Below are 20,171 nucleotides of genomic sequence, written 5' to 3' on the forward strand. Positions count from 1 at the left end.
TACAAATTTCATGATGAAACTGATCCAAATGAATTTGGAGGTAGTCAAAATGCGTATTTTTTGGTTACAAAAAACTTACCTACAAGTTTATACACCAAAATACTTTTAAATATCATAAAAAACTAATCAAAATGGGTTTAGGTGTAATGAAAATGGAAGTTTATGCTGAATGTGAGTGATAAATTTTTCGTGAAGGCAATTCATCCTCTTCATTGTACATCGAAGAAAAAGATGCACATCTTTATGTCGTCCAGATATTGAAAATTTTAATCGTTAAGAATTTTTCGGATAACCTTAGTCTTCAGTTATCTTAGGTGACGCAAACCCGAAAACGATACTCTACTGTACTGTAGAAATTGCCAATTTTTCAACCGCAACAAAAAATAACATGGCGGACTTAAAAATTCCAAACAATCGCTTTAAGTGTTGTGTGAGAAAGTTTAAACTTTCATAGAAATAAATATCGGATCGTTGGGCTTATGGGGGGGGGGGCATAGTTGTTAAATGAACTAATAATGTTTTTTAAATGGTCGTATTATTTGGAATAATTATCAATATTGATTCTTATAACGATTCTAGGCATAAATCATACTGAGATTTTTAATAAAAGGTGAATCTTTTCGGTAAATATTGAACGTTTTTGTCTAAATTATTTGTGTGAAATTTTACAAATTTTAGCTTTGAACGCACCTTGAGAAGTTTTGCTGAAATTTTCCTTAAAAATGCGTAGTTAGAGAAACCAATGAAGTGATTTTTTTTTTTTTTTTTTTTTTTTTTTGTCAACGATTTATTTTATGTTGTAACAAATCGGATAACATTTTTAATGGACGTCAAGGATGTACAAATCAAAAATAGAAATAACGTTTATCTTTTTTAATGCTTCTTACTACACTGAGGAAATATACTTTAGAGAGGGAGTACTGCCGCACTGGCAGTCGCATTTATCTTTATCTTGCTTATCGGAGTATTTCACTTCTGAAACTGGAACCAAATTTCGTTGTCTTTTATTTGGGTCTACTGGAGACGTCAAGAGGGAATTCTGTGGCTTTTCTTGATCTTTTACCTTTTTTCCTGTTTTTTCATCTTTCTTAAAATCATCTTCATACAAGTTTAATTTCTTTGGGCCCTGAAATACACATAAATAGCAAATAAATTCTGAATCTTAGCAAAGTTCATTCTTTTGTGGAGAAAAATTATATCGATTTTAATCCATCGTGCTATGTAAAATTAAATACACAAAATTTTTTTATTGAAAGATCATCAAGTACTAAAGACGCGATTTTCATGAAGTTTCAGATTTTTCGTAGCACTTTCTAAGTGTCTTACAGTGACTAGAAAAAAATCTTACGTAGGTTATCACGGCGCGACTTCAATGAAGGTCAGAAATGAGGGAAGAGGGGGGGGGGATGCGCAACAACTTCAAGACTTTACCTGAAATTCAATCTCCCCACCTTCTCCCAATGCTTTGTATCTTTTCCTCTCTAATATTTAAAAAGTTAAAATTTCTTTATTACTTGGCGTGAAAATCATGTCAGTCTAGTTTTTGTAAAATCGAAATCAATTTCAAACATATTAAATAATAATGCATAGTAACAGAAATACTTACGAACTACAAATGGACAAAATGTTACATCGTTCGAAACTATTACTTACCCTTTGTTGTGGAGCAGGGGGTAGAACTGCTACTTTAGGTTGGGGAATGGGACCTGAGAACTGCAGCCTTCTTACAGGACCTAGTACAGGTAATGGAATCTTTCTAAACAAATTTTGCTCATACAGACTTGGTGCATGTGAACAATTGAAATGGAACCACCAGTCACAAACGAAGTATCTTTGATGAAAAACCGTACCATTTACACACAGAAAACTTGCGTTACGACCATCAGGAAAACAGACATGGTAAGCCTGAAAATACAAAATCCGCTGTTAAAAGTACTATGTAACGCATTCTAAAAGACGTAAAAACAGTAATTAATCAAATTCACGTAAGTTTTGGGAGTAAATAAAAACGAAACGCACAGCATTGATTTTTTTTGTTAATTTTTTTAGTATGGTTATGATAACGATACTCCAGAACTAGAGATAGTTGTTTTCTTCTTGTTGAGAAAGAGCAGGAATTCTTATATTGGCACAAGGCCGGTTACTATCGCAGAATTTTGTTGGCACAACAAACTGGCTTCCACCTCACCCCTATTTTTTTTAACAAGTAGTCGGTTAATCTTTCGTTCCAGCTGAAATTAAGTTATCGGAACCAACCTATAATTTCTTTCTAACCGACTTCAAAAAAGGAGGTTATGATTTCGTCTTGCGGCTTTTTATGAATGTTTTCGTATTACTTCAAGAATACTGGACCGATATGAGAACTTTTTTTGTTTGGAAGGGTATGTTTTCCAGATAGTCCCATGTTAATTTTGTCTGGATCTAATGAGGGATCCCGTAGAAATCTAAGAAACTTTAAATTTCATACGTTGCGGCTACGTAGACCAGCTTTCGTCAGTAGCACGATACGTCATAGATCATGTGATTTTGGACTAAACGATGCATTTTTTTCGACGGAGGAATCTTGTGTTGAACAATATTTAATTCTTACGCATCGGGATGTTTGATTTTTCACGGCGCCGCCTATTAATTTTAATTATAGTCTTACTAATGTATTGATTACTCATGTAGCAAATCGGTAAATTAAATGTATTTTGTTACGAAAATAGTTGAATTAATTAATTTAATATAAAATCCTTTTTACTAACAAATATTTTCATTTAGTCATTAAAGGTTTTTTTTTTTTTTTTAATATTTCAGTTTTGGAATATATTTAGTATTCAATTCAAGGGGAATTGAAGACAAAAATCTCCGCCCCCTCCGACGATTGAATTTATGTTCCTTAATAAATGTATCGTAACTGGTGTCCGATTTCTGAAGTTTGACAAGTATTCTAGATTTAATATTTCTTGACGCCGTCAGTTTAATTTACAGTTATGGCAATACTAATTAACAGACTTCGTTGGAATTTTTTTATGTACTATGCTTCCCGATTACTGGAAAACGCTTGGACCGATTAAGAAAATTCTTTTTCTGTTTGAAACGGTATACTTCTCCCGGTCGTCTAATGGTCTTCTACTCCGGGTATGAGGGATCCTGGAGAAATCGAGGGAACTCTTCAAATTTCATACTCTCGCTTTGTTGTTTGTAAATGCATAGCGTATCACTTAGTGAAACGATTTTTTATGGATTTTTTTTAAATTAATGGATAGGAGTGAGATCTAACTTAGGTCCCAAACGTTTGCCTCATCATATTAGTTCAATATTAAACGATTGAATATAAAATCAATTGTTAAAGAAAGTACCATAAAACATTAATATTAATCGGGGGTACCCCCTTAAGGGTGGGCGGGGGGTGAGGGGTATTTTTCATTCTTAGGGGAGCTCTTGCTTTGGGGGAGTTCCCCCCTAAATATTTCTACTGCATTAATTCATTAGCAGTCATATCGCAAATTTTGAATAAAGATTCCTCTGAAGCAAACAGGAAATTCATTTAGTATCATTGCTCTAGTAGTATTTTGATCTTCATATGTACGACATCACGGTAGATACTCTGTTTTTAGCGTGGTGTTGATCTATAACGAGGCCAAGTAAAAAGCAAAGTGACTTTTTTCACGAGTTACGTGACACGTATTATTATGTGAAATATAAAATAGTTAGGGAAACCATTTACATTTAAATGGTTCTAACTAAATTAGCGCACAAATAAATCCTGGAGAGGAACAAAGATCAGTTTTTAGTGCCAATCGTATAAAATGTTATACGCAATAAGATTTTTTTTTTCTTTTTTCTTTTTGAACCAACTTCAAAAAAGACGTTCTCAGTTCGTCGGAATCATTTTATATATATCCCCCGTAAACTCAAACACACATAGACCAATTTGGAAATTTCTTTTTTTTTTTTTTTCTCTCGTTTAGAAAGGTATATACTTCCCAGGTGATCCCACGTTCATCAGGTCAGTGTCTGAAGATGGGATTCTTGAAAAATCAAGAAAAGTCTTTAAATTCTATGGGCACAGTTAAAGCGATTTCTGTTGTTTTTTAGTGACTCGTGATTTTTTTCGGAAAGCAAACTTTGATAAAGTCAAACTGATGATGAAGACAATTTTCTTTGTAAATAATTGTGCATTTGAAAAAGCCTTTCTTCACAGTCTTAAGAAGTCTCCGAGACGCTGTGCTCTATTTCTTTCTCTATTTTGCTCATCTTAGCTGTTTTCATACTCCTGTGCTAAATGCTTTCTCACTCGAGATGTACGTAAGGAACGCACCACATACTTTACATTACGTTACTTATTTTATATTTACACCACTAAAAAGCAAAAAATAAATTATTTTCAAATAAAAAAAGAACTGACTTCAAAAGGGGAACTCACAAAGAGGAACTAAAAAGTAAAAAATAATAGGTCATACTTACATACGATTTCCTACCCAAACGTATAAATCAAATTTATTTTACAATTCCAGTACAAAAACCAACTAAACTAAACACCCAATTATAAAATAAACACTGATTTTAACTACTATACAATGAATTATTTTAATACCTAACAAATTATATACGATCTCTTAATGTTTAATAACCTTTTGAAGTCGAGGCCTCCTAATGTAACTGAGTAGGTTTAAAGACTAATTCTGCGTTTAGTTAAATTAGTGTTCAAATCAGGTGGGTTTTCAGTTACGTTAGGTAGTAGTTTATAGGAGGCCCCCCGACTCTAAAAGGTTATTAAAAAGATTAAGAGATCGTATATAATTTGTTAGATATTAAAATAATTCATCGAATAGTAATTAAAATCAGTGTTTAATTTATAATTGGGTTTTTAGTTTAGTTGGTTTTTGTACTGGAATTGTAAAATAAATTTGATTTATACGTTTGGGTAGGAAATCGTATAAGTAAGTATGACCCATTATCTTCAAAAAAAAAAAAAAAAAAAAAAACGTAAATATAGTTTTTTTTTTTTTACATCTTCCTTTTTCGAATATTTGTCATCCCTGATTCGCAATTCAGTTCCTGCGCGGAAAAGTATTTTAGTAGAGCAGTTTCAATTTACTTAGTCGATAGCATTAGGGTGATTTCTTGATATTGTCTGTGTGCGTTTTTTTTTTTTTTTTTTAATTTTATTTTTTTATTTTGTTGTTGCAGTTTGCAAAAGTAGCAGAAGGAGTAATTCTTACTATTTTTCACTTAATCTTGGAAAACAAAAAGGTCGATATGCTCAAAATTTCAACTGCATGAAAATTGGCACAGTGGAACTGTAAATGAAAATGCAAAGCCGAACTTGTAAATAACTTTCACAGAAGGCGATTTCAGCTTTAAAGAGAAACAGGAGCCCAGTCAACAAATAATTAGAGCCAAATTTATTAAAGGAACCGATACGTCACGAATTTTTGTTTCCTCGAAGCACGGCAGAATAAGTTTTGCTATGCACAACACATAATTGTAGAAATGTCATGAAATGCAGCATGCAGCAACACAAGTTAGCATAAAATTTATTCGGAATACTTACAAAGCTCACAACCGTCTACGGCTACTCTGACCGTATCGACGCCCATTTCAAAAATGCACTAATACACAAAATACATATAAAACCAGTAACTTCACCCGCTGTTTTGGCGCGTATTTTTGAAGCTTAAAGCATCCTTTGTCCTTAAGCTCAATAGAAAATTTTTGTAACCGAAAGGCTAAATTACTTTTGCTCAATTCACAAATTCAAAGCATTTATCTTAGTTCACAGGGTTAAAAAACTAAATAGCTGAGCAAGGTTCCTTTGGTGGGTCAATCTATTCCATCATACTAATGATAGCTGCCTGCCAGATTAGTTGCGACAACTACCATTACACTATACAGCAGCAATTTAGCGGAAATATCGCGAGTAACCATTTTGCCCGCAACGGCCGTTATGTTATACCCAACTAATAGTGTATTAGGGGGGCGAAAAGTTAAGTTGATCATTACACTTTTTCCCCTCACATTTTTAAACCTTCTGCAATATCTTTGCTGTCCCCTTAAATTTAATACCCTGGCTCTGTGCCCTGTATGCATATGCCTCTTACAGATATAGGGCACATAGGGGAGAAATACTTCGAGCAACAAGTAGAAAGGGTCTTAATTTTTTAATAAACCGAACCAATTGCGTTCCTTTAAAATCGTTTCCCATCTTTTTATTGATGGTTGTAATAAATGTTTGGTTTCTTTTAGGGGCAGTAGCACTTATATTTATATCTTGATTAATGTGTTATGAGACTATTCATTAACCATGTTACGATGACCATGTTAACCATGAGTCGATAACGAGGAAAATTATTCAGTTGAAACGAAGATATATTTGATACTTCAACAATATAAATGAACTTTACTGATTCATCTCTGAGAGTGATTTACTTATTTGTACAAGTTCTATAAATTGAAATCAGAACAATATCAACAAAAAATGTTAGCTGATTTGATTTTAGGTTACACTAGGATGGACAGATATTGTGCTGATTTTGAATAATTGCAATGCATAAGTGTTCATATAGCTAACAAAAAATACTACACAATAGCTATCATGGAACAAGAATCAGTATCAAGTATTTCTTGATGACATTTTATGAAAACAAAACATCATAACCAGAGCAGTAAGTTACTGCCCCTAAGGCAGGGCGAAGGTAGTATTACATGCAATTTACCAGACAGCCCAGTTGTCACATCCAGAGACTGCAGTTTCGTTCTTGTTTTAGAATTATCAGTCTGGAGTAGTGAATAACCGAGCTGGAAGCAGATGTCATCTCATTGAAGCAGAGAGTGGCAACGAAATGGTAGGTAAAGTAAATTTATCTCACCAGTGAATGTCCACAGCAAGGTGCGGTTCAACTCGTAAATTAGAAGCAAAGCTATTGGTTTCAAACTATGAGTCAGAATGATGCTCAGACATGACCTTGTGCCAATTGCAGACTCAATTCATATAGATTCTTTAACTGGCGATATGTTTTCCAGCTAGTTTTTTGTCTTGTTCAGCCTTACTTTACAATCTCCATGTGGAATGTGTTCCAGTCGTATAAGATGCATATGATCCACTGAGGATAGATTGACTCCACCCTCCACCCCCCCCCCCCTCACAGATTGCATGTAGACAATTTATATGCTTAAATTTTGATTCAAGCGTTGACATCAGTATTAGTACAGTAACATTTTCTTAAAACGTACCTGACAATCAGCTTCAACGTCAGCAAAGTATCCGGCATAATCATAATCTTTGCATCGGAAGCTAGTTCCTTCAGGCACAGAACTGTGAACTGGATAATCGAGTCCTGCTTGTCCAGGAATATTGTCACCATCTACATCATTCAACCAGTTACCAGTTGCTAATAGAGCTTGACGTAACCGAACACTTTGGTTCTGTTTAAGTGGAGGGGGAAAAAAAGACATTTCTGGGTTTAGAAACTTTGTGTGGTTATAAGGAGAATAATTAATTTTGATAAAATCAGTTAAGTATATTTTTCATACCTGGGTATCTTGAAGCATGCTCAGAAAAACTAAAAATAAAAGAATGTGATTAATTTCAAACTAAAGAAAAAAGTTCACTCTAAAACATTATTCATGATTATTGTCTATGCGGTGATTGATATTTATTTTGAAATTCATAGAGTAGGTAAAATTTCCCGTGAAAAAAATTGTACCTCTCTCAAATGTGCACAAATGTACATGTTTTCAAATAAATGACACAAAACTTTCCCGAAATTTCACTCCTGTATGAGTGGTAAATTATGTTACGAGCTCTAACTGTACAATAGATTGCAGCCACATTGCATACACAATTAACGACACATTTTGTTACATTAAATTACTAGTTCAAATCTCTTATTTCCGAAAGAACCGTCCTTAAACATTTTACATTGCAATTTTGTCTAAGCTTCGTCCATCATATTACGAAAATGGTCTCACGATGCAAAGCACATAAGTTCTTCTTTGCAATGGAAGGAAGAATATCTAGTTAAAGCAGAAATACGATACAGGGTGTTCCGTTTTAACCTGCAAGACTTTTATCTCCGCAACTGTTAGACCTAGGTGTATACTTCCAATTGCAAAAATGTTCAAAATCAGATGCGAGTTAAGATATGGAAAGTTTGAAGCAAAATAAAAATGAGTCAAAAAATACAAAATTTAACTTTTTACACGGGCCCCTGACTTACGTTTAGGGAAATAATCTCCATTGAAAGATATTACTAACACAAAATACTTGACATTTGTGCTACCAAAACTCAAGGAGATATTTCAGTTTAAAGTTTTAAATGACCATACCAAAGATGATATTGGAACTTACCGCCCTTTCATAAGAATGACAGGTCGTCAAAGTAAGAAAAACAAGATATTTATATTTTTCATTGCTATTCAAAAATGAATGTAAATGTTACGCCATGATGCGCAAAAACACACGACAAAACCTCGAACAGTTTGGAAAACCACACTCTATGCACATGTATAATTTTAAACACATGTTAACTGCTTTATTTTCCCCCAAAAGGCGTTATTGACTGCGGGTGTAAAGTGGTGTAAGTCACAAAACGCTGCGTTTCATATCTCGATGAATATTGGTCATACTAATTTCAAACTTTTTGTGTTGGAATTGTTTTTCAATGGAGATTATTTCCCTAACTATAAGTTAGGGGACATGGGTATCGTATAAAAAGTTAAATTTTGTATTTTTTGACTTATTTTTATTTTTACTTTCTATTTTCAGTATCTTAACTCTGGATCTGTTTTTGAACATTTTTGCAATGGAAGCATACATCTAGGACTAAGGGTTTCGAAAATAAAGGTCTTGCAGGTTAAAACGGAACACCCTGCATAACGCAAAAATTACTGAAGAATATAATTAATCACGTACTCCTCCCTGAGCTGTAGTGCCCTATATCTATTGGGTACTACATCCAATAAGCCTATTTCAAAAAACAAACCCTGGTTCAAGCAAAAATACTATATCTTTTTGCTGATAATATAGTTCTATTCAACTGAACTGTTTTAGCATCCAAGTGTATGAAAAATGTTTGAACTAGTATGCTACAGCGTGAATTTGGTGGGAGATCTAGCGAATGAACTGGGGATAACAATTTATGATTTTGAGTTATTTTCATTACGAGTGTGTGACAAAAAATTATGGGTGCATTTATAGATTGACTGCTCTTCGATTTTGCTTGTTCTATGAGAGTATTGGAAGATATTTTTTGAAATAGAAACAACTGGCTATGCGGCAGAGAGCAGTCACAAACAAACAGCAAATGACGAGTAACTTTAAGCAAAAACAAAATCGATAATTTTGAATACGGTTTTATTACCTGTATTGAAAATCCAAATCTTGAAAAAAACGTCCATGAAAATTATTATATGGTTTTCTTCCTAAAAGGCAAAAAAACATTAAATTTTATTATGTAAAACGAAAAGGGAAGAAATATCGTATGCGCGTTCAAAGATACGCTTCAACTCCATTTGACAATCTGTGCAACATGCACAAATGAATCAAAATTAAGAATAAGATGTGAAAAAAAAAATATGTAACATATATATTTGTTACGATACTCATGAAAGAGACGCATTGAATTTTTTAGCTTCTTACTTTTTTAGGTGTAAATTTTTCGATCTCGTTATTCAAGCACGAAAAATCCATCAAAGAGAGAGATTAATGTATTAATTTTGTAACTACTAATTTATTCTATCAATGTTTTGACATATGAATTAATTTAATGTTACAGTCTATGAAATAATCGAATACTAACCTAACAACCTCGTTCATCCAAATATTTCCAATTTTAGATTTCGCAAGGGAGCGTTTGCTCTCTCAATTTAAACAGGACTGCGTGCTAAGCACTTCGCTCCGGTTTTTACATACAGTAACACTGTTAAAATTTTTATTTATTAATAGAAAAGACAACGCAGGAAAAATTTACTGCACAAAGAAAGGAAATCAATCTGAGACCAAAAGTGCAAAGGAAACCTCCATCTCCTGTACCGCACACAGGCAACAAGCATGACCATGGAAGATTCATATTTACAAATAAAACGCATACGGTTGCTTCAAGATCTTGGACAGATAGTTTCATTCAACAATCGATATCGTAATCTATTTCTATTTATAAAGTAGTCAATTTTATGTACTTTTAATACTTACATACTCAGGCTTTGCTATAAAATTCCTATGCATATAATGTGTCTTTTGCTCTGTAAAACAGTTCAGGCGTTTATCATAACAAACAGACTTCACATAGTCACATGTAAACTTCAAAGACGTAATCCTTGAAAAGTCGTGTGGGGATACTACTCGTATCAAAGATGGGAAGTGGTGTACGCGCCTTAAACAAGGCTCCTCTGCAACCAAAATGATAGATTTCACCCCAAATTATGAAGAGTTACAATTTTGTTGTGTTGAAATTTGTAACCGTCACAATTTTTCAGGTTATTTTCTTTCTTTTCATTTTTACGGTTTCCCCCACCCCAAGCAAATATTACTTTAATCTACAAATAAATTTTAAATAAAATTTAATGTTCCCAATAATTTTAATAATTTCAAATGAGCAATTTTTCTTACGAAAGCTCACCGGCGGCATTGAATGAATTTCCTTTTACCTTTAAATCAAAAGGGAACGCATACCACATTTTTCTCTTATTTCATTAAATAATACAATATTTTACACCGGTAGTTGGGATAACATTAAAATTTGCTTCGAGGTTTTCATTTTAAACTTTTTTTAAAGTTATTTCAAATTTTGCTCTAAGCGTCTTTATGCTCAAGTTTAATTTCAAAGTGTAACTTATAGCGTTGTTTTTCCAGCAATAAGAATTATTTAAGTATTTGAATTTTAGATTTTTTTAAAAAAATTGAGACTAGTTTAAAAAGGCCTAGTCTAGGGCTGTACAATGCACAGCATACGAAGAAAGCATTATATTGAAGTATTAATATCAAGCTTCACATTCTCCCGCATGAAAACTATCCCGTGTGCTGAATCTCGACTCATTAGGGGGGAAAATCACGCTCCAGTTCTTAATGTGTCTAAGAAGGTGTGTTCTGTTCCATAACATACGGATTCTACTGTAGGATAGGCTACAGGGGGATACACCACTGAATGCTAGCCGAAAAAGGTACTCTACAAGATGTCTGTATTCTGCTAGACTGGAAATTCTTTTTCCAGACGCAGCAACAATGTCAAATTTAAGTTTTGAAGCTGTTGTCTGCATGCCTCGCACTTAATACCGTGCCGAGTAAGATCCTGTGTAAACGGTGTCACTTTCGCCTACCCTAACCGACAGCTCTAATGATTGTACCACTTATTTTGAATGATTCCGCTATCTAGATTCCACTTTCGGTGCCACTTTTACTTGCAACCATTGAACTTACCCTTAATCTGCTTGAAAAGGACCAGCTTCAAGCCTGTTAATAACTCTTTGTCTCATTGAATCATTCTAATGATTATGAGAACACAATTAATTCTCCCCGAAATGAGCCATGCTGGGTGGGTTTTAACGCAATATTCACAACACTGCTGGCCAAAATCTTCCATGATTAAAGATGCAAATTTCGCGTTGCTTTGCAAAACTGCACTGTAAAAGAAAAAAAAAATCCGAAATGTGTCACTGATTACTTCTGGGTCCCGTTTCAGGATTTGATAAGTTTACGTCAGTTTATTGTGAAAAACAAGTTTTTTGCGAAACAGTTTCCTGAGTCGCAACAAATTCCATGAATGCCGATTTTATACTGGGGCAAAAAACATTTTTAGCTCCCAGTGTAAAAATATACTAGGCATCTTTTTTAGGTGTTTCTCCTTCAGCTTAGTTACGGGCTCTCTGAATTGACTCAGCTGTAACCAAGGGCGAAATACAGTCTCTGGGTATTGTAGTTTTGAAGGAATTGCTTGGAATTCCGACTTAGCTTCGGTCTTATTTGCTTTAGGAACTTTCCTGGTAAACCAGGAAGGTGCCAGGCTATGACTATATACACAAGTTTTCACTGAAGGTTTCTGAGTAAGTCCAGAAACATAATTGGCTTTGATTGGGAGGTTTTCTGAATTCTTCAGAAAGATTCCCGGATAATTTCTGGAAAGTAAGTAACTTTCAGCGGGAAATTTTCTGCTTTTTGCCGGATATCGTATTGGCTGAAATTAGGCTCATTAGCTGCTCATTATTTTCCCGGAACGTTTCGAGGTTTTTTTTTTTTTTTTTCAGTGTAACGCTGAGCGCTATTTCTTCCCGATTGCTTTCTAACACTGTGCCATCCGTTCTTCAATATACGTACATTGCACATTTTACCTATATTGTTTGGTACCGTTTTGAATTACACTCAACTCTCGATAACTCGAAAGTCTTACAAATCGAATAGTTCTGTACCTTGAAATGTTCATTCGATCTCAAAATAATTTAGTGTTTTACAAAGTTGTCCCTATATCTCGAATGAACTCCTTTTAAGTCGAAGTTTTAACGACAGCTTCGTTTTTATTTCATGCGCAAAAATGCATCCAAAATAAGAAAAAAAAGTTTTTTTCCCCATTTTCCTTTATCGCATTGCTTTGCTAAGCTTGTATGAGGGGTAAAATTTATTTATAATAGTGCTCCCTAATGCTCAGTATTGCAAGAGTGTATGAAAAAAATGCTCATTGGGTAACTTTTTGCCGTGGCTGACGAGCTAAAATTTCATTGCTGACTAATATTTGAGAGACTTGAAATTTTTACAAAAAATGAAAAAGTAGCCTTTATTTATTTATTTATTTTTATTTTTGATGACTCAAATGATAGTGCTTTTAAGACAAGAAGACGTTTAAAAGCAATGCGAACTGAAGTCAAGAGAAAAGAAATTGGGTTTGCGACAGAAACAGTAATTATAACTGCTTTAAGATTAACGAAGCTAAGGGGCCGACGAACGAATGGAATTGTTTTAAAATTTTTGTTGATGTGGACTGGGAGGAAATGAAAGAAAACTTGTAACTACGTGTGAGTCTGCTTATGCAAATTCTGAAGAAGATAATGATGAAGAACCTTCTACCTGTAACTAATCAGCAGATATCAGATTTTGCATACATTTTATTGCAGTACCACCTGGCAAATTCCGAAAACGAAGAATAGTCGAACTGAGTTTACAAACTTAATGATGTTTTAAGATGCGATTCAAAGAAAATGTAAGCAGTTAAAAATTACTTCCTTTTTTCGAAGTATCTAAACAATTATTATCTGCAAAGACATTTTTTGTACAACTAATTATTAATTTTATCCAAGCAATAAGCATTATAGTATATCTATTTTGCACGATTCCCGAAAACGAAAAAAATTCTTCTTTAGAAGGCTGGGAAAGGAACTTCCTATAGCTCAAACTACTGATTACTCGAAGATTTTAACCGGTCCTTTGGGACTTCGAGAGTTGTGCGAAAAATGAATTTGTGACCTTAATTTTGGAAACAAGTGTATTTCTCGCAAGTGATCTGATTAATTATAGGTACTCAAAACTGCAGTTCTTATGCATAAAAGGTTCCTACCTTTTAGGACATTAACTTAGATAGTTTAGCCTAATCTAATGAAAAGACTAACATTAAAAAATATATATATGCATATGAAATATTCGCCAAGATATTTTATATAGCCTCCCAACATACAGAAATCATAGCACTCTTTAAAATATCATCAAATTTTGCTTGCATACCTGATATTGAATTTGAGCTATTGCCTTTCAAGGTGATACTGATAGTTAATGTTATTGGTTATAAGTAATGTTTTCCTTAAGAGCAAAGCAACGATAAAGATCTTGGAAGAATAAAATCATTTGCTTTTAACTTTTTAAAATTTCATACATAATCGTATTCCAAAATTAAAATTACACATTTGCAATCGAAACCGCATAATAAATCTATTACGCGGTGGTCACCATACAATGTGCAAAAACGTATATATATATATATATATATATATATATATATGGTATCTCTTCGACATGTTTCACATTTGTTTCAATTTTCAATTTGAAACAAATCTCAAACAACCATGATCTTGAAATACCTTTATTTTCACCATAATTGATCAACAAAGTAGAAATTCTTCCATAGTGCATTTACCAAAACAGTATGATAAATATCACAAAATTTTACTTTTTATTTCCTAAGAACATGTGCGGCAATATTTTCATTAATTGAATTCTAAGAATCGGGCATTGTATGAAATAATTAATTTCGTGTTTCATCGTTTATTTTGGCTCCCAATAAAGAAAATAACACCAATTGAAATCCTTTTTAAATTCAAGGCCTATTTCTATAATTGGACGTTGGTAAGACGATGGGTGCGCAACTGTCTTTCTACTCTGTACAATATTCGGAGTGGAAAGGCTGTATATATTAAATTAAGTTCGTAAAGCAGAGAGGGAAAAAACGTTTCCGCATTTGTAACTCAATTGCTATTTATTTTGTTTAATTCTTTACAGAAACAAACGCATAAACGGTAGACAATTTCTCCAATTGAAATCGTGCCCTTTTCCAAATAACAAAAGATCTCCAAGAACCCTTTTGCTGAGCAGAAATTTGATTTTTCTTGACCTAGATAAAAGGCTAGGTATATGATTATCTTTTACCGTCATTGAATGAATTAATACTCCAAATGACCCTAGAGTGACCTCGCGCTGAACAGGAAGTGATTTCCCCTGTCCTTCGTCTAGCAATTTTACTTGTCTTTCAAATCACCGACCAGTATTTCATTTTCAGCACATACTTGTAGCAACTATTTTGAAACGAGGGAGGTTTATTCCTTTTTGGATTTCGGAAAGTGTGTGGGCATAAGAGATTTTTTTTTAAAATAAAAAACGTAGTTCTTTTCTGACGTGTTTATAGTTATGACTTGTTCATTGTTTTGATGTCCTGATTATGATGAGGTTGAAGTATTTAATGATATAGATCTGTCATCAATCAAACTCTCATTACTGTTTTATGAGATTTTATGGCTTGATGTGAGGTGAAAAAGAGAAGGAAAATCAAAAGTAAGGCAATGCCAATTGTTAATTATGTAAATTTAATTTGATGCTTGTTGATCTTGGAGGAAGGAGACAAATTTTGAATCAACGTGTGTGTATGTGTGTATGTAATCAATCAATCAATCAAGAGTACAAACTAAGCGAGAAAAGAAAGCTTTAAGCTTGAAACTGCTCAACGACATCAATGAGAGCAACATAACATCTCAAAAAAAAAAGAAAAGGAAAGAAAAAGAAAATAAAATAAAATGAAAAAAAAAAAAAAAGTAAAGTAAAAAACGAAGTAGATGGGTAACAGAAGAAATAGAATACGTAAAAATCAAAAGTAAGATCCTCAAAAGAATTTAAAAAACAATAAAGTAATAAAGGCAATGTTCCTAAGTTTCAGCTTTTCTTTTCTTTTCTTATTCTTTTTTCGCAAAAGAAAATACAAAAAAAAAAAAGAGATTGTTTTGTCTATTATACGAACAAGAGCTATCAGTTATGATGAAAGAGTGACAGCGCGGGTCAAACACAACTTTCATGTATAACAGTTCGTTTTGCCTTAAATTTAAATAAACGTCTGAAAACGAAACTGAAAAATTCAGTGACGAAATACTAAAACTCTTGTTCATCCCATTGATAGTAAAATGCAAAAAAATGAAACATCAGCAACAAAACAAACCGAGCCCCAGTCACACAAAGAAAAAAGAGAAATAAGGCAAAAAAAAAAAAAAAAAAAAAAAAAAAGAAGAAGAAGAAAAAAAAAACATTCACAGTTCTCCACTAAAAATATATAAAAGCATGGTAGCGTCATGAAAAAGATGCATTTAAAAGGTGTAAGAAAACTTTGCAAGCACTTAAAAGTTGAAAGGTAAACCATTTGCACAAATAGTTTTAACTTCCACTCGGATTGGAATAAGCATTCCGTTTTTCGGTTACGGTTTGCTTTTCTTACTAATTAATTTCTTTCTTCTTAACTTATTTTCTTTTTTCTTAAATTTAGTTTTGAATGTGGTACGCCGATTTTCGTCCAAAACTTAATGTAATAAAAGCTGTGTGCGTGATGAAGCAACCAATAACCCAATCGCTACGATACGAATGGTAAATAGCAGCAAAGGATCCTATTTTGTACATTTGGCTGTACCCCGAACCCCCAGATTGTCCTATATCGTTCCAAGCAAAGGATCAGTGCTGTAGCTAGATATTCTTTTGAATTTCATCAAAAAAAATCCAATGTCGCGTCAATTAATTTTAATTTTGACGCGTTGAATTAAAATTATGTTTCTTGCAGTCAGGAATTGCGATATGACCTTACCCATTGGGTTTCTTGTTTATAAAAATAGCTACTATCACAATTATAATTGCGAAAAATAGAGTTTGAATTCAAGACGTCAAAATTCTAATGATTGCCATGGGATGGATGATAGATGTTGCGCGCTGGATGCTGGATGCTGTTTTTGTCTAAAGAGGATTGCGTAAAGTTGAGAGGGTAAGGTATAATTAAAATCGTATCCTGAGGGTACGGACGATGTGCAGTCAGAAACTTATTGTTTCTAACCTAAATGCAAGAAAAATCAAGTAGAAATAAAAGTTTCCTATAAAAAATTAAAAATAAAGCATTTAATAAAAATTCTTCGCGTTTAAGCTATAACTCGAAAACAAAGAAAAACGGCACCGAAAATGAGAAAATTACACTCCTTTCCATCATTTCCGTTTTTCCTCAAATGTATTGTTACGGATCCGGTGCGACTTCCAACTTTCTTGAAAGGACGACACAATTCTTGAGAAAAACACAGGAGATTTATTTACACTATGTACAGGAAAGATCGTTGACAACTGCTAAATTAATCATCTGCAATTAAGCAACTATCAATCAACACCGTAAACTCTACGGTTACACACGTATTTACATCCAAATAAGCAAAAATACAACTCAAAAGGCTTCGCAAAACAGAGCAATACATACTCTTCAGCGTACCGCTGCAACGATTCACAAGCAAAAACTAACTCGAGACTGACTTTTTATCATGCGGCACCGCTATTTATAGACATCGAAAGAGGCCTCTCAAATATTCCACAAGATTCCCGAAGTTTCCTTCTTTTTATTCATTCACAAACCTTATCAATAAAAAATAGGGGGACCGTATACTTCAGCCGAATGTACAGGAGCTGTATATTCATTACAAGAAACGATTTACAGGTTACGTTACTGCAATAATTTTAGATGAAAGATAATTTAATAAACGCCAAATTTAGCTAGATTACGACAAATTAATCACAAAAATAATTATTATTTACAGAATTTGTAACAGTATATTGAAACTATTGCCTTATGAGGATTTCTCTCTTATCTACACTTAAGGACTCACTCAGTTCTTTTACACCTGCTAGAATCATTTATTACCTGTTACAAATTCACATTAAGCGAACGTTGGCTTAGCACGATTGAGAAATTGACATTGAAAAGGAGCTAAGTGACAAAACTAAAATTTCCCAAGGAAAGGAAGAAACGATTAGGAGTCATTAAAATAACTGCTAAAACCATACTAATGAAGCGCTTGCTGAGCATAAATAGTTTGTTTTGAAAGTAAAAATATTTTTTTTTTATCGTGATTTTAGCAATTTTTTTAATGCCTCCTAATTGTTTCTTCTTTCTGCAAAATTTTGTTCCTGCACTTCAATGTCAGCTCCTCACTTAACTAAATACAGGCGTCCCTCGTATAACACGGTACTGTACAACACGGTTTCGATATTACAGGGTACGAAACTTGAATTTAATACTTCGTGGTTTTGATATAACACGAATGTTATCCTTCAAAAAGATTGAATTTCATTTTTGTTTAATAAATTCTGTTAATGTTTCATAACTGTAATAATTTTTTACGTTGTTTGTATGAAACTTGGTTTCGATATAACACGGTACACATCCTTTGATTTACATTATTTTTAAGTCTCGTATAACACGGTTTCGATACAACACGATTCATATTACTTAAAATACACCACCATCTCAGTTATTCCATCCGAGGACTGCAGTTTCGTGCTCTTTAGCACTCATCAGCCCGAAATAGTAATCACATGAGCTGGAGGCGAAAAACCTCTTAAGGGAGCCAAGAGAGCCAAACAAACTGGTAGCTAATACAGAATTAGCAAACCAGATGAGCGACCGCAGCAATGGTGCGGTTCAACTCAAAGACTGAAAGCACGAAACTGCACGAAAGGCACGAAATTTTAGCACGAAACTGCAGTCCTCGGATGGAATAACTGAGCTGGTGGTGTATTTTAAGTATTTCTGCCTTAGCCCTGGCTTAGGGCGGTAACTTACTACAAAATGCTATACATATTGAAATGATTTTTACAATGTACATGATTAATTAGTGTAGAAAATAAGTTAAAAAGTTATTTTTAAAAAAGTCTCGTATAGCACGGTTTTGATGCTACACGGACCGAATTAACCGTGTTATATGAGGGACGCCTGTACTCAAAAAGTTTTTTTTTTTTTTTCAATCTATACCTTAAGGGGAGAAAGAGTAGCTATATCACTCAGAAAAAAAAAAAAAGGAATTGGCGCTGCTTCGTGAGTTTACACTAACTTTAGCTGCCTGACGTCAAGATACTTCATCAAAGATCACAGAGTTTCTGGATAGGGAATTCTAGTTCCTGAAATTATTGCACTATAGCTATTAGATGTGTCATTTAAAAACAAATTGCATTGAACTAAACCTGAGAAAAAAGAAATAGGGGTACAAATTATGATTGGACACAAGTTCATAAAATTATAAATGGGAGAAAACAATTACGGGAACACTGAGCGTCGCGATTTTACGTCGATTAAATGTCTAAAAAGTCTTAAGATTAGGAAAATGAAATTTAGATATGAAGTCGTATTTACTATACGATGAACGCTACTTCAAAATTCTGTTTTGTAGACCCAATTTTTGGCGACGTAAATTAATTCAGATTGCTCAAATTAGTCAAAATGAAATCAACATTGATTTCATTTTCTTACCATTAGCACAGAAAACATTTACAAAAGCAAAACCATTGAAAATAACCATAGAGCAAAATCTATAAGGAAGTCTTGTATTTTTCGTTATAATATGTAAGCTTGAACTAATTCTTTACTTTGTTAAAATTTCTCACTTTTACTACGGAGGAAGAATTTTATAAAATCAGCCGTGGTATTCGGCTGATAAAATGGTGGCAAAATGTGTTTTAAAGCACAAAAATAACTGTTTTTCAAAATTTCATTTATTGGCCTAAATATCCGTCATTATGCAACAAGAAACACTTGCAGATGCAAATTTTTCAATCAATTAAGGAAAACAATGCATTCATCTTACGAAACATTTATCTTGGCGAAGGTTAGATGAATCCCGTATGTACATACGCATGACCTTCAAAATTCGTGCACTAGTTTTTGATAAAATAATGAAAATCTGATTTGATTCGTAAACATCTCTAATAAACGTTTGAAACTCGTTACTGCAAAAGTTATCCCTTCATATTTAGGTGAATTCTGCAACTTTCAATGAAAATTTGTTTCAGCACATTGTTCTTTACTCTGCACTGTGTGAAGGGTAATAATTTACAATCCATACTTTGAGTGTTGTGGGAAAAATAGACTAAAGAAAAAAAGAAGGAAAAATAAAGAAAAAATTTGAAAGAAAAAAATATGAAAAAGTAAAAAATCTCTAGTGTACTCATAGTAAATTATTCCAAAGGAAAGCTAAAAAAATTTAGAACTAAGTATTAGTGATTATCAAAATGATTTTCTGGATTTCTTTTCGAGTGGATTTTTTTTTTTTTTTTTTTGTCAACAGTATAATTAGATTCTACAGACATTCCTTCCTAAGCACATAAACAAACTTCTATAAATCTCTACAAATAAGCTCATTGTTTTCTATAAATAATTTTCAAAAAATATACAGAAAACTCTAATTATTATATAATGTATAATCCTTTACCGAAATAATATCTTTATACTCTGGGCAGTGGCGTAGCTACAGTTTCTGCCGCCCTTTCATTGAGACATATCTAATACATTAAACCGTCAAAAACTATTGAAAAAATTGAAAACTTCATTTAAGGAAGAAAAGAGAAACTAATTTCTTCCGTATTCTTCCTACAAAAAAGGGGGCCTATCTCGGAGAAATATTCTAAATTTACATCAAAAAGCGCAGTT

General features: G+C 33.2%; 1 protein-coding gene across 1 annotated transcript; it reads right to left on the reverse strand.

Moving 5' to 3' along the window:
• Positions 1-786: 786 nt before the first annotated feature.
• On the reverse strand, positions 787-9,404 carry LOC129219312 (uncharacterized). The gene is made up of 5 exons (XM_054853661.1): positions 9,351-9,404; positions 7,522-7,550; positions 7,222-7,413; positions 1,654-1,905; positions 787-1,126 (listed from the first exon to the last, which is right to left on the reverse strand). Exons 1-5 carry the CDS (start codon positions 9,385-9,387, stop codon positions 887-889), a joined length of 750 nt encoding a protein of 249 aa, XP_054709636.1. The 5' UTR covers positions 9,388-9,404; the 3' UTR covers positions 787-886.
• Between the last annotated feature and the right edge of the window lie 10,767 nt (positions 9,405-20,171).

The sequence above is a fragment of the Uloborus diversus genome, chromosome 3, assembly GCF_026930045.1.
Source record: "Uloborus diversus isolate 005 chromosome 3, Udiv.v.3.1, whole genome shotgun sequence".
In the NCBI taxonomy this organism is placed as follows: domain Eukaryota; kingdom Metazoa; phylum Arthropoda; class Arachnida; order Araneae; family Uloboridae; genus Uloborus; species Uloborus diversus.

What these genes read in the sequence shown, in the direction of transcription:
- LOC129219312 (XM_054853661.1), bottom strand. Translation starts at nt 9,387, where the DNA reads ATGGACGTTTTTTTCAAGATTTGGATTTTCAATACAG. An exon ending in GCATGCTTCAAGATACCCAG is followed by an intron (nt 7,414 to 7,521) that starts GTATGAAAAATA and finishes CCACTTAAACAG; the next exon opens with AACCAAAGTGTTCGGTTACG. An exon ending in CCCCTGCTCCACAACAAAGG is followed by an intron (nt 1,127 to 1,653) that starts GTAAGTAATAGT and finishes TGTGTATTTCAG; the next exon opens with GGCCCAAAGAAATTAAACTT.